The sequence below is a fragment of the Lontra canadensis genome, unplaced genomic scaffold (genome assembly GCF_010015895.1).
Source record: "Lontra canadensis isolate GAN:19392208 unplaced genomic scaffold, GSC_riverotter_1.0 scaffold25, whole genome shotgun sequence".
Taxonomy (NCBI): Eukaryota; Metazoa; Chordata; class Mammalia; order Carnivora; family Mustelidae; genus Lontra; species Lontra canadensis.
Genome location: NW_022631019.1, coordinates 18,900,655 through 18,922,519, shown reverse-complemented (window position 1 = coordinate 18,922,519; position 21,865 = coordinate 18,900,655). Strand labels below are relative to the sequence as shown.

Sequence of the window (21,865 nt, the reverse complement as noted above, 5' to 3'; positions counted from 1 at the left end):
GGCACAGTCGTCAAAGGACTAATTCCAAAAACTGGAGGTGACCCAACCCAGGTGTTAGGCTCATCATCCTTCCCACAACCTAGCTTTGAAGAGGCACTAACCCTTGTCTTCAATTCTGCCCCCATCTGGCACCTGCCCCCTCCACACCTCACTTTATTCTAGCCTTGTGCAGAGCTAAGGGGTCACAACAGGGCAGGAGAGCTGGCCAGAATGTGTGGAAAGAGTAAGAGGACCTAGGTTCTAGAGCTGGCTCTATTACTGACTTGCTGTGTAATCTTGAGGAAGACCCAACTCTCTTAATGCTTCCATGTCCCCCTCAAAACAGTGAGGGGCTTGGGCTCAATATTGTATTAGTCCTTTAAGCTCCAGTGATCTGTGGGTCTATTTGCGACAAAAATCCTGACTGTAATGAATAGAGGCCATGCCACAGATTTTTATTTGCAGGGAGAGACGTTTCCATTGGATCTGATTTTATGTTTTTTTTTTCCCCTCATGTAGTTAACCAGTTGTCCCTGCCATGCTATGGTAAAGTCCATCCTTCCCTCACTGATTTGTCATGCTATATGTCATTATATACCCAGACCAATTTCTATGCTCTTTTGTTCCTTTGGTTCACTTGTCTATCACTGCACCGACACCATATTATCTTACTTTAATGCAAATCTCAGTATCTGGTAGAGTGAGTCTCCCATCTTGCTCTTCAAAATTATCTCAGCTATTGTTGGCTTTTAGTTCTACCATATAGTTTAGAATCCACTTACTGAGTTCTACAAAACCCCTGTTGGGATTTTGGTTGGAAGTGTGCTACAATAATAGATGTGGTAAGAATGGACAACTTTATGATAATGAGGTTTTCCCATCCACAGCAGTATTTTTGAGAAGGAGTGGGGTGTAGGCTGGCCTCTGAAGTCTGACCTGGGATAGAATCACGTTCATGAGCCTCAGTTTCCTCAGCTATACAACAGGGATAGTAATAGTACCCACTTTGCTGTTGGTCATGAGGGTTAAATGAGAAGATACCTATAAAGCACTTAGCATGGTGCTTAGCCTATAGTAGATGCTCAATAAGTAGAGCCTGCTACTAGTAATGATTATCCCCTCTGCTCCTCTCACCAAGAATGGTATCTGCTTCCTGGGTGCTCGCCAAAGATACTTCTCTCTGGCAAAAGTTATAGATTCATGGGGGCAATAAGACATCCAATTTCCTGCCACCTCCCAAGATCTTCCCCCATACTGTCCTAGAAGCTCAGGACCCAGGGTTGCACTCCTATCTGGACTCAGAGAGGCTTTGGAGGCGGCCATTGTTCTTTATTGGAGTAGGGCAGGGGAGGGCAGTAGGGGTCCAAGGCCTCCAGTCTGGGCCATCTTAAGAGGGAACGACCCAATCTATTGGCCTGGCAACAGATGGGAAGGACAGACAGCAAGGGAGATACAGCTGGGCTGATAGACAAGATGGAGGGAGTAGACAAAGATAGCATCCTGGAAGAGGATGGATGAGCAAAGCCAGAAGTTCCTTGGAGGTTATCCTGTCATGCTTCTGCCTCCAAATTCACTGGTGTCCCAAGCCATTCAGACAACTTAGGGTTGGGCGGGGGATGGCTATACTCACATTATATGATCTTCTTGGGGACATTACCTTCTGTCTCTTCTTTGGCAGCTTCTTCCCCTCTATTCAGGTCTGTGAGAGCCCCCAGAGCAGGATAGATGGAAAAGGTATAATGTGGGTGCTCACCAGGAAGATTAAGGTCTCCTTCTATAAGAGATGGCAGTAGTCGCAAAAGTCACTGGATGCCCATGGCCCTGCTGGTTGATGGTCCTGGAGAGCACTGAGCTCAAACAGGGGAACAGACAGCAGCTCCAAGACAGCGAGGCGCTGCTGGCACTGGTGCCATCTCTCTTCTGCCTGAGTATACTACTACCCCTGTCCCCAGTTGTCCAGACTCCTTCCTAGCTGGCCCCAGGGGACTTTACAGAGTTGGAACCAACGCAGACAAGAGGTGGATGGAAGGTGAAGTTTCCCACCAGCTGCAATGAGTGGGCCTCTGGGGACGCCCATTCCAACTGGTAAATATTCCCAAGGCCTCTGTCAGCCTTTGCTGACCAGCTGGGCAGAACTCTGGGCCTTCCAGCCTTCCCCCAGCACAACACCAGGGAATCTGAGTCTCAATGACATGGATGATCTTACTGGTCTCCCAATTCTTGGGCTAAGAGCTGGCCACTTGATTTTAGAGCTGCAGATCAATCTCACCGTCTCCCCACTGCACAGCTGGGGAAAATGAAGTCCAATGACTTACCCAAGGATGAGAATCCAGGCCTCCAGGCAGCTCTTCCTAATGCCTATGACTGCCGCAGCTTTCTCAGATTCCTGCATTCCTAGCTCAGGAACTTGCTGTGGCTCTCAATAGTCTTTAGTGTGAAGGTCCCAAGGAGACCTCCCACGTCCCAAGTATCCCATCAGATCTCATTCATCTGACCCACAAACTCTTTCTGCAACCTTCAGGCAAGCTCCAGGGCTCCTCTCCTCTGGAAAGCTGTACCTGCATGACTGGTCGGTGTGACCTCATCAGACTAGCCCCCTCCACCCAGAATGAAGACCAGTCTTCTCTATCTTGGGGCTGTCTCCTTCATCAGACTAGGGCTCCCAACCATGAGAACCAGATTCCCACCCCCTCCCCTGCCAAAAAAAAAAAAAAAATAGAACACTAAGGGGAGATTACATCCCTAACATTAAGTCAGAAAATTTCAGGGTACATTCTCTCTCCCATTAGACTGGAAAGCTCTAGAGGGCAGCCAGTAACTCTCCCATCAGACAAACAGGCTTTTAAGGGGCAAGACTGGCCCAAGTTTGGAGATCTACCAGTCAGACATATTGATCCCAACACAAAACTTTATTGTCAATACATAGATGCCTGGCCCCACTGGCTTCACCTTTCTCCTCTAGGTGTTTAGGTCATCTTGGGCCCCAGCTAGCTCTGGCCTAAAGCAGGGGACCAGGGATGTCCATCCGTAGGACTAATCTTGGCTGCCTTGGCCATCGCTCCCTTTCCGTGCTCATTCTTTGCTGTGGGGCTCCTTCTCTCATCCAGCATCCTTCTCCATCTGAATTCCTCCGGACCTGGGGCTCACAGACACAAGCCCTGGAGAAGCCACCCCCTTCACAGCCCCAGGGATTTGCCTAGCTGTAAGGCAGAAGGTGGGCTCAGGACAGACTGTGCCAAGTCACATAGAGATGCAGGAAAATGCCGCTGGCTGTATGTGTTCAGGCCCCTTGGCTCCCATTCTGCCTCTCAGCGGCTGCTCTTGTGTTTGTTAAGGAGTATGTTTGTGTTGGATTCCTGAACCTGCAAACCAAGGGGCTTGTGTCAGTCCCCCACCTTCACATGGCATACACCCCCTCACTCCCCTCTGCTAGCTTTACCAGCTACCCCAGCCGGCTTCCCAGGGAAGTCATTCCTATGTTTGACTCTAGCTGCCTAGTGTCCTGTCCAAGCTTGGGAGCTGTGGACATTCACAAGGCTCCAGGTCATTCTAGCCCCCTCAGGTGGTATGGGAAGCAGAGAAAGGAACTAAGGAAAATGGGTGTGTGCCTTTTTCTCCCTAGAAGCTTCCTCCCTCTGAAAGAGGCTGTTCTGGGGTGCTCTAGTGTGAACCCAGGGGTCCGCTCCCCACAGTGAGCCTAGGTATCTGCCACCAGGCAGAAACGGAGTTGGCTCTTACCACCCTAAGAAGGAGTAGCAGGTTTGAGGGAGTCAGGGACTTAAGTGACTCAGTGGGAGGAGCCTGATGAGGGTTGGGGCAGAGCCTCTCGGAGAGGGAAAGGGTGGAACCGAAGGGATCCTCCGAGGCTGCCGCCACCGGCACGCAAGGGTCCAAGCAGGGGATCCGATCTCGGAACAGACAGAAAGCTTGGCTCATGGGGCAGAGGCTTGGCTGGCCTGGGGGTGCGAGGCGGGCTAGCACTTGCTGGGTAGGAGAGGGAAGCTGCACGCACCTTCTCCCTGTTGATGAGTGCTGTGATCAAGTCTTGCTGGCAGGTCATGTCACGGATGTCCAGGGAGGAGCCGCTCACCACCGACAGGTTCAGTGACAAGTGCTTGTGCAACAGCTCCTCCTCCTGCTCCTGGTTGAAGCGGATGGAGCGGACCTCCTCCACTATCCTGCGGGCGGAAGGATGAGTACTTTCCGAGGGCTGAGCGAGTGGAAGAAGCGGGGCTGCCCTCCCATCTCTTCCCTGGCCTCCACTCCGCTCCGCCCTCCCCCTTTGCTCCTGTGGAGATCCAAGCCAATCTGCGCGCTCGTGTGAGATGGAAGGAACAGGAAGGTCTGGATTCTGGCTCCTCCACCCACCGACTCCCAACAGTCATTGAAACCTCTCTGGGCCGCAGGGTCCGCCTTATAAACCGGTGAGGGCGTGAAGCCAGAAATATCTGAAGCTCTGCTCAGCCCGGACTCACGGGACTCGGGGTACCCCCAGTACCCGCCCTACGTGTTGAGCTCATCTCGGATCTCCTTGTACTGCATCAAGTTCTCCTGTATTGCCTCGAGCACCAAGCAAAAGTTGTCATAGGTGTTTTCTGAGAGGTTAGACAGGTGGCCCGCCGACAGTGGCTCCTGTGGGACGCCAGACGTTTCCAGACGGGCAACCACACAGTGCACCACCGGCAGCTCATTACTTCCATCCAGCTCCTGCTTGCCTCCCTGGGAAGAGGGAAATGGAGAGGAGAAGGCAGCTCAGCCGGCAACCCTCCCCCAGCCCCTTCCCGCTTGGTTTGGGGGAGGATGAGTCTCTTAGGACACCAGGGTTCTAATGCCCCTCATTTCAGCTCCAACCAATCTTAGCCCTCCCACCCTGCTGTGGGAGCTCAGCTTCAAATGCATTACCCCCTCCTCCACCTCTTGGAAAATTCTCATCCCTTTTCAAAACTTAGCACCCAATTTCACTCCTGATAAATCCTACCTAACCAACCTCTAAAGCTCTACCTACTCTCAAGTCATAGTTCCTAGCCCTCAACATTTGGGACGTACTCCCCTTCCACTCCACCAACATTTTGGAAGTCCTACCCATGAATGAATAACACTGTAGCTAACATTTAAGGAGTTCTACCTGTGTGCCCACTACTGTTCATTTATCCACATAATTCTCATAATAGTCCTATGAGAACAGTACTATTATTATTCCCATTTTATGGAAGAAGACGTCAAGGTTTAGACCTAAGGTTACCCAGCCACTCAGTTTTGAGTTGCCATGGAAACCAGACATCTAGGGGACCCACACCCCTCAGATGGCACACAGGGTGGGGGATGCTGTCCCCACGTCTCAGGCTTGACTTTCTCTAGGCCCTTAAGGGTGCAAGCGTGTGTGCACACATGGGCACACACACACACACATACATGTGCTCAAGTCAGCACCTATACGTTCACCCTCTCCTCCCTTCTGTCCTCCCCAGCCCACTTACCTCACTGAAGTTTATCTGATGCAGTTGCCCCTGCTCTCCTGCCTTCATCATTTGCTCCAGATTGGTGGTGACCACAACAACAAACAGGTTGATGCCAATAAAGGCACCGATGGTGATGAAGGTGGCAAAGTAGATGGCACCCCCAATCTCCATTGCATACTCTCTTGTCTCCATCCTGGAGATGACAGGCAGGGGCCCCATCACCACCCTGGCCCTTTGAGTCTCCATTTCCCCATCTATGAAATGCGGACAATATCTCAAGACCTCCTGGGACTTCTGCTACCTCACTGCTGTTGGGCAGATCTAGTGCCTGCTCTGATTGTCAAAGGATCCACTCTTTGCTGAGCACCTGCTGTCCTGCCAGGGACAGAGCATAGGCCTCAAGCCAGCCCTCCAAGGTGGGGATTTGTACATCGGCATTATCAAGTTTAATCTATTGGCTATACTCTTTATTCATGTTTTTCTTATTATCAAAAGTAATTCAAGCTCATTATAGAAGGATCAGAAGGAAGAAGTGAGAAATGCAGGAAAAAAGCCCATCCACTCTTAATACCTTATTATGAATCTCCTAAGTAAGAAGGTCTTTCTCCCTTTCTCTCTCTTTCATTACATTCCCCCCACCACACACATATGTATATATGCACTCTGTTCCAGGCTCTATGCTAAGAGATTTATAGAGCTTTTCTCTATTGATCACAGCAGTTCAGACATAATTATTATAATTCCCAACTGCCAGGTAAAGAAGCTGAGGCTCAGAAGAGAGATGAAGTAATCTGTCCAAGGTTGCATGGCTAGTGTGATAGAGCAAGGACTCAAAAGCCCAGCCTTCAGTCTACCTTTACTGCTCACCCTGTGATTTTTCCACTGCCTACATCATACTGGGCAATACCTGCAGAAGCTCTTTGCCGACTGTTCTACTCTCTCAAGAGAAAAAAGGTATCAGTCAGAGAGACCTACTCCCTGGAGGGGGCCAGAAACAAGTAGGGTTGAGAGGTAAATGGAAAAGACATAAAGAACAGAACCCGGTGGCCATCTGTGGCCAAAAATGACCTTGGGCAGTGGGTCTATGAATGAATGAAATGAGGCTCCCAGGAGTCTAGGCAGTTTGATGGGCTCGAATGGGGGCTGGGAGGCTGTCCTGAAACCACAGATCTGCTCTCTTGCTCAAGGTCTCGCTACCCAGCTGTTTAGTGTGACAGGGGCCATCTTCATGAACGGGTCTGCAGTAGGACTTTGAAAGGGGGACAAGGCCTCGAGAAAACCAAGACCAGTCCTAGGGGGTCTCCTTTTCCCTGATTTGAAGGCCCAGGCAGCCCCCTCCTGCTGGGCCATCCTCCTCCTAAGCCCTGGAGCTCCACTCCTACTGCCTTGCCCCACTGGGGGTCGGGGGAGGGGGGAAGAGATACCCTGCAGGCACTCACTGGAAGTTATTGTAGATATCCACCCAGCCATCTTGGGTGATGCAGATGAAGAGGGTATACAGTGCAACCTGCATGTTCTGGAAATGCATGGGCAGAAACGCACCAAAGAGAGTGACCCCAAACACGGAAAACACCTGCCGGAGAGACCAAAGAAGATGCCTGAACTTAAACCAACAACCTTGGAGACAGGACAAGCAGCTGCCATGCAAAGCTGCCAAGGGAATCCCAGGGGTTCAGGCCCAGAGGCCTCTCTTCTTCTCTAGCTACCCCCTCCCCCCAGCCCCCCGTGACCTGGGGGCTCTGGTCAGGGAAAGGGAGCAGCTGGGGGTGGGGGAGGGCACTGACCAGCATGAAGAAAAGGATGAGGGTCATGATGTTGGCCATGTCAGGCACCGACTGCAGGATGACACGGATGATCCGGGCCAGAGGCTCCACCGCCATGCACACATGCACCAGACGAAGTGCCCTACAGCACAGCCTCTCAGGGGTGCCCCTCGGCCCTTCCCGTGCCCCTCCGCCCCACTTACCCCTGATCTGCCCAGAGGGGCAGAGATGATCCCCACCCCATCTCTCTTCTGGGGTCCAGACAGGTGCCCTTCTTTTCCCCAGAGTTCCCAGCTCACCTGAGGGTATAGGTGATAGCGTTGACATTGAGTTCACTAATGAACAACCCCAGGAGCAAGATAAAGATGATAAGGAAGTTGAGGATGTTCCAGCCGTCCTGGGGGTGGTGGGGGATGGGGAGGTGGGCCAGCCCCAATGGCGTCTATCAGACCCAGCCCGTGGGGACATCCTGGGTCTGCCTTCCCACCACCCCAAGGATGGGGGAGCTCAATGTTTTTCTCAGGGCAGGGCCAGTCATCTGCCATCCACTGCTGTTACTTCTCCTGCTGCCCCCCAAATGTGCCACAAAACACACAGGCACTCGTTGTCTCCTGTGTATGTCAACAGCCAAGTGTATTCTCGGAGACACATGGTGGAGACTCTCATACACACAGCTGATTCCCAAGCTGAGCACCCGCCTTGGCCAGTGCGGTGCTGAAAATGGCCCCGACCTACACTTAGGGGACAGGAGAGGGTTTGGGCGCTCCAGGCTTTGTGTGACACACGCTCCAATTAATAATAAGATGAAAATAAATACTAAGAAAACCATTAAAGAATACAGCTTCGATAGCCAGTTTAGAAGTGGACTAGCTCTCACTGTGCAAGAGAGAGAGAGACACAGGGAATTTTTACAAGCCCTTTGTCCAGCAAGGAACAAAGTCATAGAGGAATGGGGACAGAGAAAGGAAGCTCCCGTGTATGAAAAGTTCAAGCACAGCCAGTAAAGATGGGAACTTATGTAGCAAACTATGGATGCATTTAGCTTTTAACCAGTGATCCCACTCTAAAATGTGAACTGTGGAAACTCTGATCCAAGTACAAAATGCCATTTGTGTAAGGCTGAAGACCACTAAAGTGTCCGACAATGAGACACTGCTGAGTAAACCATGGAGCATTTAGTCAGTGAGCACTGCATAGCCAAAAAAGAGGAACAAGAAAGATCTCCATGTACTGATACAGAAAGGTTGCCAGGATCCATTAAGTGACAAAAGCCAAGTGCAAACGGAGGGAGGACAAAGGAAAGGGAGGACTAAGATACATACATATTAACTTATGATTGCAAGATACACACTATGAGGGGCGCCTGGGTGGCTCAGTGGGTTAAAGCCTCTGCCTTCGGCTCAGGTCATGATCTCAGGGTCCTGGGATCGAGCCCCGCATCGAGCCCCGCATCGGGCTCTCTGCTCAGCAGGGAGCCTGCTTCCTCCTCTCTCTCTGCCTGCCTCTCTGCCTGCTTGTGATCTCTGTCTGTCAAATAAATAAAATCTTAAAAAAAAAAGATAAACACTATGAGGACAAACAAGAGACTATAAATACAAAAAGACCACCTGATGGGGAAGGGAAGAGATGAAGGGAAGGAGTGGAAGAAGTATTCTCTGTGTACCTACCTTTCCATCTAGTTTTGACCAATCTGTATCTGCATTAAATATTCAAAAAGGAAAACTATTTTTTAGCAGGAAAAAATGTTCTTAAATGTATTGGGCAGTTCAACGAACACAAGCCTTCCTGGTATCCCACATTCAGCACGCTTGTGCCTACACATACACAAGGAGATGCAAGTCTGTCTATCCACAGATTCAGCCCTCCACCCAGCCAGTATTAAGCTCCTACTGTATGCCAGACCCTGAACGGGATCATAGGATACAAGGTTTCTGCCCTGCAGGGCACACCGACTATTTCCAGGAAGATAGATAATGAATTTAAACCCCGTGTAAGACCGATAAGTACACAGCATCAGGGAGATGCAGCAACACCTAACCTGGCCTGGGAGAGACAGGAAAATTCCTGGAAGAGAAGATATTTGAAGGAGTCTTAAGCTGTAAGCAGGAGTAAAGCAAATGAGTCACGTGACAAGTGGCTTTCATGGACTAGGGCTCAGCTTGAATAAAGGCAGGAGGTGAGAGGCAGCAGTGTGTGTGCGCGCGCGTGCGTGCGTGTGTTGGGGAATGCGACTATCATTTTGGTAGCTGGAACGTCAAGGGCAAGGCAGAGAATGATGAGGCCACAAAAATAAGCAAGCTACATCTTGGAAGGCCTCAAGCACTCTAAAGCAACTGGACCTGATCCTATAAACCATAGGGAGCTTCTGGTATTTTTAAGAATTTGAGAAACATTTAGGTGGTGAAATAGTAATTAATAGGCTGTCGGGGTGAGGAGGTGGGAGGGACCCCACAGGGTAGAAGAAAAGGAAGAGCTAGGGACTAAACTTTGGGGATTCCTATGAGGCTGGGTAATATTTTGAGATATTAATTTACAGACTTTCTTCCCTTTCCCGCATCTCCCCTTTCCCTCCTCTTGCCTCCCCTTCTACCACGGCTATTTATCAGGGAGCGGGTTAAGAAGGGAGGGGATGGATGAGGAGGGGGGGTGGGGCAGAAGCAGTCTCCCACAAGCCCTGGCTTTTGGCACCAGAAGCCTGGGCCCTAAAGGAAAGTTAGGGTTTAGGACATTAGTTCTCAGCCAGGGATGATTTTGCCCTCTAGGGGACACTTCAGAATGTCATGACTAGTTTGTCACGACTGGGAAGGTGCTAATGGCTTCTAGTGGGAGAGGCCAGGGATATTTCTTTCAGTGCATTGGCTAGCCCCTACAGTAAAGGATTATCCAAGTCAAAATGTCAATAGTGCCAAGGTTGAGAAACCCGGATTTAGGGGACAAGCAGAGTGCCTTGGAGGAACATTAGATTCTCAGGCTTGCTTCAATTCTCTTGCGCTATTGGAACCCTGGGGCTTAGCCTTGAAAGTGTAGGCCCCTGGGGCACCTGGCTGACTCAGTAGGGCGTGCCACTCTTGATCTCAGGTTCATGAGTTCAAGCCCCACACTGGGCATAGAGCTTACTTAAAAAAATAAGAATGGGGTGCCTGGGTGGCTCAGTCCTTAAGTGTCTGCCATAAGCGTCTGCCATCGGCTCAGGTCCCAGGGTCCTGGGATCAAGCCCTGCATCAAGCCCTGCATCGAGCCCTGCATGGGACTCCCTGTTTAGTGGGGAATTAGCTTCTCCCTCTCCACTCCCCCTGCTTGTGTTCCCTCTCATGCTCTCTCTCTCTCTCCATCAAATAAATAAATAAAATCTTAAAAAGAATAAGAATAAAAATAAATAAGTAAAAAAGCCTTGTCCAGAAAATGCAGACCCCCTAACTGCTGGTGAAAAGAAATCTCAAGAAGATATGAAGGAGGAACTGTGTTCACTCATGGAACAGCTGCCCCCCTGCCTCCTAGGGCTAGTTCTGATAAAGTGGTGTATTGAAATGTTCACAAAAAGCCTGAGTGTGCAAACATGTAAAAATGCACCAGCCCATTCTATTTTCTCTTAATAAACATCCTTGCAAACGTTGCTTGCACAAAGCAGTTCTTAGGACATCCAGACTTCAGAAATGTTCTGGGTTCTACACTCTGTATTCTATGAAGTAAAACCTCTGACCTCTGGAAAACTTATAATTTTAATTGATTATCCTGGTAATGGCATTTATTTATTTTTTAAGATTTTATTCATTTACTTGAGAGAGGGAGAGAGAGAGAGAGGAGGAGGAGCAGGGGGAGGGGCAGAGGGACAAGCAGACTCCCTACTGACTGGGGAGCCTGATGTGAGGCTCGATCCCAGGACCCCGAGACTATGATCTGAGCCGAAGTCACCCTCGTAACTGATTGAGCCACCCAGGCACCCCCTGCTAATGGTTTTTAAAAGATACTTCCAGGGCACCTGAGTGGCTCAGTTGGTTAAGTGTCTGCCTTCTGCTCAGGTCATGATCCCAAGGTCCTGGGGATCGAACCCTACATTGGGCTACCTGATCAGCGGGGAGACTACTTCTCCTTCTCCTTCTCCCTTCCCCCGACTCGTGCTCTCTCTCACTCTGGGCTCTCTCTCTCAAATGAATAAATAAATAAAATATTTTTTAAGAAATAAATGAATGTTTATTTTTATAAAAGGTGTAAGTACTTGATGTTTTTTAAAAAGATTTTATTTTTATTATTTTATTTTATTTATTCAATTTTTTTCATTTTTACTTTTTTTTTTTTTAAAGATTTTATTTATTTGCCAGAGAGAGAAAGAGAGAGTATACACAAGCAGGCAGAGAGGCAGGCAGAGGCAGCGAGAGAAGCAGGCTCCTTGCCGAGTAAGGAGCCTGATTCGGGACTCAATCCCAGGACCCTGGGATCATGACCTGACCTGAAACCAAGAGGATTTGGGTTCAATCAAATCAAGATGCTCAACCAACCAAGCCTCCCAGTCACCCCTAAAGATTTTATTTTTAAGTAATCTCTATACCCAATGTTGGGCTTGAACTCACAACCCTGAGTTTAAGAGTTGCACGCTCCACCAACTGAGGCCCCTGATTTTTTTTTTTCTTTTTAAGATTTTATTTATTTATTTGAGAGAGGGACAGATAGTAAGAGAGCATGTGAGTGGTGGGGAGCAGCAGAGGGAGAGGGAGAAGAAGGCTCCCCCTGAGCAGGGAGCCCGACTCAGGGCTTGATCCCAGGACCCTGGGATGATCATGGCCTGAGCTGAAGTCAGACGCTACTGACTAAGCCAAACAGGTGCTCCTTGATAGGTTTTTTTTGTTGTTGTTTCTTTTTAAGATTTTATTTATTTATTTGACAGACAGAGATCACAAGTAGGCAGAGAGGCAGGCAGGGGGCTTGATCCCAGGACCCTGGGATCATGACCCTAGCCGAAGGCAGAGGCTTTAACCCACTGAGTCACCCAGGCACCCCCCTGATAGGTTTTTTTTAAAGCCTCTTCTCAAACATGCCCAAAGGCAAAATAAATCCCTTGACTTCAGAAATCACTTGACTGCAGAAGTCCTAGTGAAACAAAGCTTGAGTCCTCGTCTCACTTAATATAACATTGAGACCTGTTCCCACCCAGACAGCTCTGACACTCTCCTGAACAGGAGTCAGCAAGCTACAGCCTCTGGGTCAATCTGGCCAGCAGCCCATTTTTTGTAAGACCCTCAGGCTAAGAATGGTTTTTATATTTTTAAATGGTTAGGGGGCAAAATCAAAAGAACGGTACTTTGTGACATGTGAAAATTATATGAAATTCAAATTTCAGTGTCTGTGAATAAAGCTTCCTGGGAACACGGCCATGGTCAGCTTGGCTGGACTGTTTACAGGGCATTTGTGTTCCGGGAAGAGGTGAGTGTCTGTCACAGGTCCTGTATGGCCCACAGAGCTTAAGATACTTACCCGGCCCTTTGCAGAAAGTCTGCTGACCTCTGCTCTTGAACCTTGTAAATTAAGGTGGAGACTCTCAAACCCATTTCTCAGGTAAGGAAAGCAAGATTTTCCCAAGATCACAGAACTGGGGAAGGCTAATCCAGGGACTAGAACCCAGGGAGGCTGCACTTCAAGGACAAATTATTTCCTGCTGCATCTCAGACAGACATCTCAGAAATAGTCTCTTTCTCCACATCACAGACACACACACACACGCATGCATGCACGCGCATGCTTCTCAGCTTGTTGGGGCAGAAGCACAGGGTTGGGGTATAGTCCCTAAGGAGGAGCTGGGGCAAGGGCAGGGAGAGCCCAGGATCTTACCTTCCAGAAAATCCAGAAGCCATTTAACCAGCCAAGGAGAACCTCACAGATGAGGATGGTCAGCACAATGTCATCTATGGTAGAGAACAACTCATAGTGTTTCTATACGGAAGACAGAGAAAAAGAGAGGGGCCGAGAGGTCAGTGGAGCAGAGCCTGGGGGAGGCCGGAGAGAGCGGGCATCCACGGGGGAAGGAAGGCCTGTATTCCTGCTGCTTTTCATCCTCAATATCCTTGCGGCTCCCTTTAGAGCACATTTTCCATGTACATGTGCCGTTCATGTTAGTATCACCCCCCTCCTACAAAGTAGTAGGAGGGGGTGATGCTCCTCCTCTCACAGAGGAGGAATCAGAGAGGTGCCCAAGGTCAGATAGTTAGCAAGAAAGACTGTTGTCTGGCTATAAACTTTCCCTCCTAACCTCTAGAGTAGGGACGCGCGAGAAAGAGGGGTTTGGGAGAGGTAGAAGAGGCCCCAGGACTGGAAAGAAAGGCCCTGCCCCCGAGATGGCAGATACAAGCCTCATCCTTCCTTCTCTGGTTGTCCCAGCCACTCCTGCTTCTCCAGCTCCCGAATTCCCCAGGCAAAGCCTGGCCAAACTCCTATGTATCCCCCATACTCATGGGTCCAGTTCCCTGGGTGGACTGATGGATGGATGGATGACTTGATGACCTTGAATTCTTTTTGAAATCCAACTCACTTTCCCCTCCAATCTCTCATACTATACTGACCCAACTATAGTTTGTGATCCCACTAACAGCTCCTAGAACCTCTGATTCCACCCTGGCAGTTACCAAAATTCTTGTAAAGACTCTTCCCTTCCTTCACTTCCATGGTCAAGACTCAGTGCCTCAAAGCTCACTGCCACACACAGAGGCCTCCTGGTTCCCCCACCTTACCATCACCCATGTCCACTGGTTCATGAGAGGCTGAGCAGAGCTCCTTAAACCCAGATGGGAGGTTAAGGTTATGAGCCCTCTACCTGTTCCACATTCTCAAAGGGCATCACAGGCCAGGGATGTCTGTTTACAACAAGGAAGAACTTTCTTTCCCATCATCTGTCCCCTCAGCTCCATCCCACTGGCCCTGGGAGGCAACAGCTCTCCTCACTGTTTACCACACGACCTACCTGGGTAGGCCTCCTGCCTTCTCCAAGTCATGAGATTCTAGAGTTTGCTTCCTCTGCCACAAGCCTGCCATGGCTCCCGATGGCCTACTGGGTCTGAACCAGGTCAAAACCAGTCTGACATTCACAGGCCTCTAGGATTTTACCTTCATGGACACATATCAGCATTTTTGACCAGGACCCATGGGAATATGGATATGCTTTGTATTTTGCAGCAGAGTACCCTCTCTTCCTCCTGCCCCCACCCAACACATACAACTTTTATTTCCTTCTTTTTCATTTGGCTTCATTCTATCTCAGAAGGCTGGTGTCTGCAGTCTGGACCGATCTCACGATCCTTGAGGGGTAGAAGCTGCCATCTTGGCTGCTGGGTTTCTGCCTCCACCACACCAGAGGCCGTTCTTGTCAAGGCCACAAGAATTAAACCCAAGGGATGCTCCGTGATCCTTCTCTGGCCTCCTCTCTCACCTTCTCTGGCCCTGCACCCCACCCTCCCCGACAGCCCATTCTCCCAGGTGTTCCCACTCTTCTGCCCACCCCTCCTTATTCTTCTTTCATTTGGCCACCACCATTCTCTGTCCTCACTGGAAGGCTCTCCTCAGAGCTCTGTCCTGGGTGCTTCCCTTCTCACTGGACACTCTCTCCTCAGGTGGCCTCATCTCCTCCTTTAGCTTCTGGCCACCACGTACCCAGATGCTGTCAACCCTCACGCTGCCATCTCTATCCCCGATCTCTTGGTTCAGAGTTGACCTCGAATCTCTCCTTAGACATCTCTGTGTGGATATTGCCCTGGCACCTCCAACCACCACACCACTCAACTCAATCTGACCTCAGCATCCTCCCCACACCTGCTTACAGCTCTGTGTCCCCCACACCCCAAAAATCAGCACCGTCCCCACACAGTTGCTCAAGCCAGAAATGTAAGTCCTTGCTCTCCTTTTCTCTACATGTGTGAGAGGATAAGGTATGTTAAACAGTGTACACATATTAAGCGCTTACTGTTTGTTGGAAAGAATAGTGATTGGGGGCGCCTGGGTGGCTCAGTTGGCTAAGCCTCTGACTCTTGATTTCGGCTCAGGGCATGATCTTGAAGTCCTGGGATCAAGCCCCACATCAGGCTTCCCACTCAGTGGAGTCTCTCCCCTTCTCTCTCTGCCCCCTTCCCCTGCTTGTTCTGTCTCTCTCTCAAGAAAATAAATCTTAAGAAGAAAGAAAGAGAGAAAGAGAAAGAAAGAAAGAAAGAAAGAAAGAAAGAAAGAAAGAAAGAAAGAAAGAAAGAAAGAAAGAAAAAAAGAAAGAAAAAAAGAAAGAAAGAAAGAACGAACCAGTCTTTCTGAAGCCTCTGACTTCAGCTCAGGTCATGATCTTAGGGTCCTGGGATCGAGCCCCACATCGGGCTCTCTGCTCAGCAGGAAGCCCGCTTCCCCCACCACCCCACCTGCCTCTCTGCCTACTTGTGATCTCTGTCAAATACATAAATAAAATCTTAAAAAAAATACATCAAGGATAAGACCAAAAGCATACTGGACTTCAAGATGGACATACAGAACTTGCTCACAAGATCTTTCTTCCATCCCTAAACACTCTTTCCCACCTCTCTCTGTCTGGATGACTCCTACTTACTCCTTCTTCCCATCTGAAGCATTCTTTTCCACAAGAAGCCTTCCCTAACTGTACAGATTAGGCAGGTTCGATGCCTACTTGGAACTTCCACGTACTCCGTGACACTCAGGTATCCATAATGACATGCTTGTGTCTGAGACAGCATTCGGTCTGCTGTGATCATACCTAGAACTTCTCATAGTGACTTTTGATTAAATTGGAATACCCTCCCCCACCAGGCACCCATTTGTCTGCCTCTGCTCACACTATTTTTCTCCCTCCCTCTCTACAACAAGTCTGGGCCCCCTCCACCACAAAGTCCTCCTTGAGCTCTAATTTCCTAGAAGGTCAGAACTGGCAGGCCCCTGAAGAACATTCAATGCAATCGTCATGAACAGGTGAGGGGCCTGAGGCCCAGAGAGGAAAGTGGCTTGCCCAGGCCCCCTGTTGGATCAGTGGGGGCAGAGGTCGGGCTGGAGTCCCACCTGGCCAAGGAAGGAGTTGGTGCGCAGAGCAATGGTGATGGCGTTGACCACCAGCAGGAAGGCCAGCAGCAGCTGGAAGGCGGGGTGTCGAAGCAGCTGCTGGATATACATGCGAGTGATGAACTCCTGGATGTCCCAGGCATCCTGGGAGAGGGCGGGGGACCTTCCTTCAGGCAGGTGTCACGTGGGAGGCCTCGGCCTGGACATTTGTTCTCAGTGAATGGGGGCCCCTGGATGAGGGCCGCTCTAGGGGGAGAAGCTGCCTGAGAGGGTTCTTGAAATGGGGGCATCGATGTAGGGGATCACTACCTAAATGGACATTGAAAGGTGGGGACTGCTGGGGAATCTTTGTGGGAGTCATTGCAAGGGAGACCTTTGAGGGCTCAGCTGGTAAATGACTGTCATTATACGGGGTTCCCATGGGGAGCACTGCCAGGTGGGTACTAACATGCCATGAGGGGGTCACTGCAGGGGTCACTGGAAAGGTCCTCCGGGGGATGTTTAGAAACTAGAAGGGGCAGAGTTACGATGGCAGCCCATGGTCCCTGGGGTGCAGCGGCACAAGGCTGACTGTGGGGGCGGGGGAGGTGCTACAGGCCGCCACCCCAGCCTCCTCCTTACCTTGGTGCTCATGATGTCCTGGCGATTGATGAGGACTTGCTCCTCTGGCCGGGCGTAGGGCTCATCAGGGGCCCTCTGCAAGGTTGAGCAGAGGGACCATCAGTGCAGCTGTGGCCCCTGGGACCCAGGGCGATGCCCCTGCGCCCTGCCCCTCCCTGGCATGCCCAACTGGGGTAGACTGAGGAAGGGGTCACCTACCAGGACAGTCAAAGGTTTAATATTGGTATCGGTCCACTGCTGCCACCAGTTGTCTTGGTTACCTATCATAGTTGCTCAGTCTCCTCCCACCCGTCAAAGAAACTTCTTTCCAAATGGTCTTGCTCCCCCTCGTGGTGATATCATAGAGGACTCTGTGACCTCCAGCTGTCTGCATTCCACCAAGGAATTCTGATACCGAGAAAAGCTCCTCCCACTGACTGCCCTTGGTACCCCACGGAGGAAGCCAGGGACACCAAGGGGCTGGGCTGCGGTCAGAGGTCAGAGGCTGATGGGAGAAGGTCAGATCTCTTGTACAGCTTGGATGGAGACACAGGGGCTTGTCCCTTCTTCTTCTTCAGGTCCAGGAGCTGGAGGTGAGACTAGGAGGAGAGCAGAGAGGAGAGAAGAGAGGCCCGGAGGCCCTCCTCCCAGCTGACCTCAAACTGTACCCCTTCCCACCAGCTATGCCGTCCATGACCCCAGTCCCCAGGACTGCTCACCCTGTCCTTCCATGCAAGGTGTGCTTCTCCATCTAGAGCAAAAGGCCCGTCTGTTGCTGTTCGTGCCCCCACTGAGGATGGGGCAGGAGAGCAGCCCTGTCTGCGAAGCGCTTGGAGAGATGCTTATGTGGAAGCGCTCACGCGTCATGGATCAGCAACTCAGCATCCTGACAGGTACAGACTTCAGCTACAGGGCCCAGGCTGCTGGTCTGCACACATGGTGGCCTAGTTACCGAGATGATCTAGTTACTGAGTTAGTTCCCAACTACTAGTTACCAAGACTAACTAGTTACCAAGACTAGTTACATTCATGTCCTCCTGATACTTTCCATCCTTGTCCCCTCCGGGAGCAGATTCGGGGTTCTACTATGCAGTCAAAGGCACACGTAGATTCATTTTAAATAAACTGATTTTATTTTGTTGAAAGTGTTTGTGTAAAATGAGCACCTATACAAGGTGGGAAGGGAGAAGGGCCAGAGATGGAAGGGGACAGGTTTGTGCCCCACAGGTGGGAGGATGAAGGGGGAGAGAATTTCAGCCCAGCTTGCCACTCCTTCATTGGCAAGAGAGAGGATGGCATGGAGTGCACTTCGTTTCGACCCACTCCAAGGGAGAGAGGAGCAGAAATGGTGGACACGTGGGCAAAGGGGGGCCTCTGGGGGTGACACACGGACTACTTCCAACCTTGAACAGAACCCGGGGATGCTCTGTCTTGGACATGTCAGGACTTGGGGGCTGAGGTGGTCCTCAAGGCCAGAGGTCAGGATCCAGGGTATGGACCAAGGTCAGAGGTCAGGAGGTCGGAGGTTGCTCTCTGGGGTCAGGGGGCAGAGATGGGACTGCTCCTCAGGGTCAGAGGCCAGGGGGTGGGAAGACTGTTCTCTGGAGTCAGAGCTGGGGACTTGGGAGTGGCCCTCAGACTGCACCACTCCCCAGCCTCCCAGGCCCTCTGAGTAGAGCTCTTGGTTCTGCTCCTTCCACTGCCGGAACTTCTCTCCTGTCAGCTCTGGGTCACCGAGTACTTCCTCCAAGGCCTGCAGCTCCTGCAGCTTTGCCTGTGAAGAGAGTGGGGAGTTAAGGGGCCATGATCACGTGGGGAGACGGGCCAGAGTCCAAGTCCAGAGCTCACTCTGGAGTCCAGGTTTAGAACCCAGCACCTGGCTCGGCCTAGCCCCGAACCTCACATTGAGAGGCTGGCTCCGGGAACCTAGAACTCGGCCCAGTCCACAGCTGAGCCCAGCGCTCAGGGCCAGGAACCAGAACAGAAAGCCCAGCGCCCAGTCCCTCCCCATGCCCAGTGCCCTCCAGCTGACCTTGAGTGTGCTCTGCAGCGCACGCACGCGGTGCACTCGCTCATTGAGCTGGGGGTCTCGGTTGCGCCTCATGAAAGAGCTCCGCCACTGTTCATGAGTGAAGGGCTGCAGCTGGCCCAGGAGGGACACGCCCCCCTGCCTCAGCCCCTGCACCATTCCCTCCAGCGCCCCTTCGCTGCTGTCTGTGGGAGGGGGAAGCAGATGAGGATGTGCCCATCCCAGCTTCCCCCACCCTCCAGCTCAGCTCCGAACCCCAACGCAACACCTGATGGCAGGCCAAAGGAAGTCCGTGGGCTGCCCTGGGTGGGGGTGGCTGCAGGTGATGTGTCTCCATGGAGTGGACTCCACACTTGGGCTGGGCTGGGCTGTGGGCAGGGTATACAGAGAGGTGGGTGTCACTCCGAGCCCTATGGTCTGCTTTCCGCTCCCCACCAGTCGCCTACTCACCGAGGCTGAGCGGGACCCAGCCTCATCGTCAGGGTCTTCTGCTTCTGTCTCACTGTAGCAGTCTGCGGGGGACAGGAGCAGAGAGGGAGCCCCCTAAGCCCACAGGGTTTGGGGAGGCCAGGGAGTAGGCTAGGGCACTGGAGTTTCCAGTCCCAATTCTAGGAGAGACAGAGGCTCAACTGAGACCCACCTGGTGGGACCCACCCCTGTAAGATACCCACCTTCCTCTCGGGGCAGGGAGGCCCGGCCTGGAGACTGGTACTTGGAAATGCAGGTAATGAGATGGCGTACCCACCTATGGGCGGGGGGCAAACGGGTCTTGGAGTTTTCATCTACCATATGCCAGGGGATTTTCACCTTTATCATCTTCTAACTTCATCCGCAGAGCACCTCTGAGAGGTAGGAACTCTTATTAACCCGTTTTATAGATGAGGAAACTGAGGCTTGGAGAAGTGAGTGCCCTGACCAGCCACTATCAGAGAGTGGGGCTTGGGATCCAGGTTCCTGAGCCAGGCTCGCAAGCCCTCATGTGGGAGAGGGGGTGTAAGGGGGAGGTGGCACTCACATGCTCAGGTCCTCCAGGGTATCAGCAGCAAAAATGAAGGGTTTGTACACGTCATGCGTGAGCTGGAACACACTGCCAGGTGGCATGGGGGGCCTCAATCAGCCTGGTGGTGCCCATCCAGAACCCATGAGGCTGCCCCAGGAATCCCACCTACCTGCTGCTCCCCACCGCCGCCTCCTCCTCTCTCCCTTTCTTGCCCCAGCCCCCCGTGTGTCACATTCCAGGACTTAACTATTTTTTCTTCTGATCCTGCCCACTTTCCAGACTGTAGTTGGAAACATTGATGAGGCCCTCAGCCTTCTCATCCTGGGGGGAATCACAGAGTGAGGGTCAGCCTGCAGTCCCATTACCCTGGAGGCCCAGTCAGGCTCTGGGGGCAGGGACAGGAGAGAGTGGTTCCTGGGCTCTCCAAACACAAATCTCCCAGTGCCTAGAGCTCAGGGCAGGAATCTGGGGTGGAGGCAGGGGACACGACCAAGGTGGGGCTCTTAAGCCGGGAAAGGGGAGCCAAAGGCAGCCAGGAAAACAGCCACAAGGGAGAAGACTGCTTATGCATTTGTTCTTAGATGAGCTTTGCAAACGCTCTTCTCCCTTCCTGTTTTTTTTTTTTTTTTCCTTTCCATCTGAATGACCCCCAGGCATTGATTTCCCAGGGGGACTTCTCAGCTCTTGAGGCTGGACTGGACAACGCCACTGGGCTCCTACCCATCTCTGAGCTTTTTTTCATCAGAGCATGCGTTCCCCGAACTGTCCTTGAGTGTGCCTGTATCCCCCGCACTGCCAGCCCGGAGTAGCAGGGACTGTCCCTGTCTGCCCTACATCCCTAGTATGAGGCCCAGAGTGGGGGACTCAGCAGGCACTGGAATGCTCACGGAGTGAATAAATGGGACAGACGGAGGAACAGAAGAGGAAAGAAAGGTGGGCAGAGGGAACAGGACTCTCTACGCTGCCCATGATGCCTTTCTCAGCCTGCTTTCACACATGTATCCGTTCATTTCTCTCCAAAGAGCGATCTCATTTTACAGATAGGGCTTGCGTGGGGGGGTGATCTGCGGCCTGCCTGTGACCACAGATGGAGGGGCTAGAGGAATAAGGACAAGGACCGTGGCTCTGACTCCCACCCTGACCCGTGCATGGGGCGGGGGGCTCACCTGGGGCTGGCGGTACCAGTAAAGCGTGTGTCTCTTGAGCACAAACCAGCAGCGGCGCCAGCGAGGGCCCATGAAGCCACCCGGCACCTTGCGCAGCAGAAGCCAGCCGTCGCAGTCTGGCTGGCCCAGCTCCCGGCATGACACCCGCCGGCGACTCAGCCGTGTCGCCACGCCTGCAGGAGCACGGCCCAGCCCAGGTGATCAGGGGCTGAAAAGGCACCCCAGACACCCCCAACTGCCCCCCATCCCCCGCACCAGCATTCCCAGCTGATCTTTCTGAACCCGCACTGTGCTTCAAGAGTTACAGGTCTCTCCCTGAGGTAGGGCTGACTCTTCCCATTTGAGAGACAAGGAAATGGAAGATCAGAGGAGGAGCTCATAGCCCAAAGTCACAGAGCTGGTGAGAGGCCCAGGCTGCTGAGGAGACGCTGTGTGTGCAATGGGCAGGGGTGGGGTGTTGCGTCTTGCCAAACACTGGAAAGACTTTGAAGAGCTCCTGTCAGGGGACCCTCAGCCAGTCAAGTACGTCTCTTACCTTTTGATTTCTTCCGACCAGAAACAGGACTCTGAAAAGGCCCTAAGTGGTTAGAGAAGGGTCTGGACCCAGAGCCACACACCCCTCCCTGCGGAGCTCTCCCCTTACCGTGTCAGGCTGTTCTGGGGCTTCCTGAGTCTCTGCTACCCCTGCTGGGTGTGTGGCTAGAGGTGCAGTGTGAACGGGCCGGGACTCAAGGTCAAGGGAGGTAGAGTCTGTCAGGAAAGAGGAGAAAGAGGAGGGTCCATGAGCCCAGCCCCAGGCTGGGCAGCGGGGTGAGGATCTTAGAGTCGGTGGGGGG

At 51.8% G+C, this 21,865-nt stretch overlaps 2 protein-coding genes across 2 annotated transcripts in view; both read right to left on the bottom strand.

Annotated features, from left to right (window-relative positions):
• Positions 1 to 2,880: 2,880 nt before the first annotated feature.
• CATSPER4 (cation channel sperm associated 4) lies at positions 2,881 to 17,141 on the bottom strand. The gene is made up of 11 exons (XM_032864069.1): positions 17,054 to 17,141; positions 16,856 to 16,930; positions 16,235 to 16,378; positions 13,025 to 13,126; positions 7,501 to 7,598; positions 7,223 to 7,343; positions 6,878 to 7,011; positions 5,457 to 5,631; positions 4,487 to 4,698; positions 3,992 to 4,157; positions 2,881 to 3,341 (listed from the first exon to the last, which is right to left on the bottom strand). The coding sequence occupies exons 1-11, from the start codon at positions 17,120 to 17,122 to the stop codon at positions 3,288 to 3,290; spliced, it is 1,350 nt and encodes a 449-aa protein (XP_032719960.1). The 5' UTR covers positions 17,123 to 17,141; the 3' UTR covers positions 2,881 to 3,287.
• An 876-nt stretch (positions 17,142 to 18,017) lies between these two features.
• Positions 18,018 to 21,865, bottom strand: part of CNKSR1 (connector enhancer of kinase suppressor of Ras 1) — a 7,552-nt gene continuing 3,704 nt past the window's right edge. Inside the window, exons 2-11 of the mRNA XM_032864036.1 lie at positions 21,673 to 21,827; positions 21,565 to 21,595; positions 21,030 to 21,202; positions 20,111 to 20,184; positions 19,879 to 19,950; positions 19,535 to 19,608; positions 19,314 to 19,375; positions 19,132 to 19,231; positions 18,867 to 19,048; positions 18,018 to 18,608 (exon numbers count right to left, since the gene is read on the bottom strand). Coding sequence (XP_032719927.1) covers positions 18,339 to 18,608; positions 18,867 to 19,048; positions 19,132 to 19,231; positions 19,314 to 19,375; positions 19,535 to 19,608; positions 19,879 to 19,950; positions 20,111 to 20,184; positions 21,030 to 21,202; positions 21,565 to 21,595; positions 21,673 to 21,827 — 1,193 coding nt within the window. The 3' untranslated portion in view covers positions 18,018 to 18,338. The remainder of the gene's footprint in view (positions 18,609 to 18,866; positions 19,049 to 19,131; positions 19,232 to 19,313; positions 19,376 to 19,534; positions 19,609 to 19,878; positions 19,951 to 20,110; positions 20,185 to 21,029; positions 21,203 to 21,564; positions 21,596 to 21,672; positions 21,828 to 21,865) is intronic.

Excerpts from the sequence above, each read along its gene's own strand:
- CATSPER4 (XM_032864069.1), bottom strand. The coding sequence starts at position 17,122 with ATGATAGGTAACCAAGACAACTGGTGGCAGCAGTGGACCGATACCAAT. Across the intron at positions 16,931-17,053 it reads TTAAACCTTTGACTGTCCTG|AGGGCCCCTGATGAGCCCTA; the intron begins GTAGGTGACCCC and ends TCAACCTTGCAG. Across the intron at positions 4,158-4,486 it reads ATCCGAGATGAGCTCAACAC|GATAGTGGAGGAGGTCCGCT; the intron begins GTAGGGCGGGTA and ends TTCCGCCCGCAG.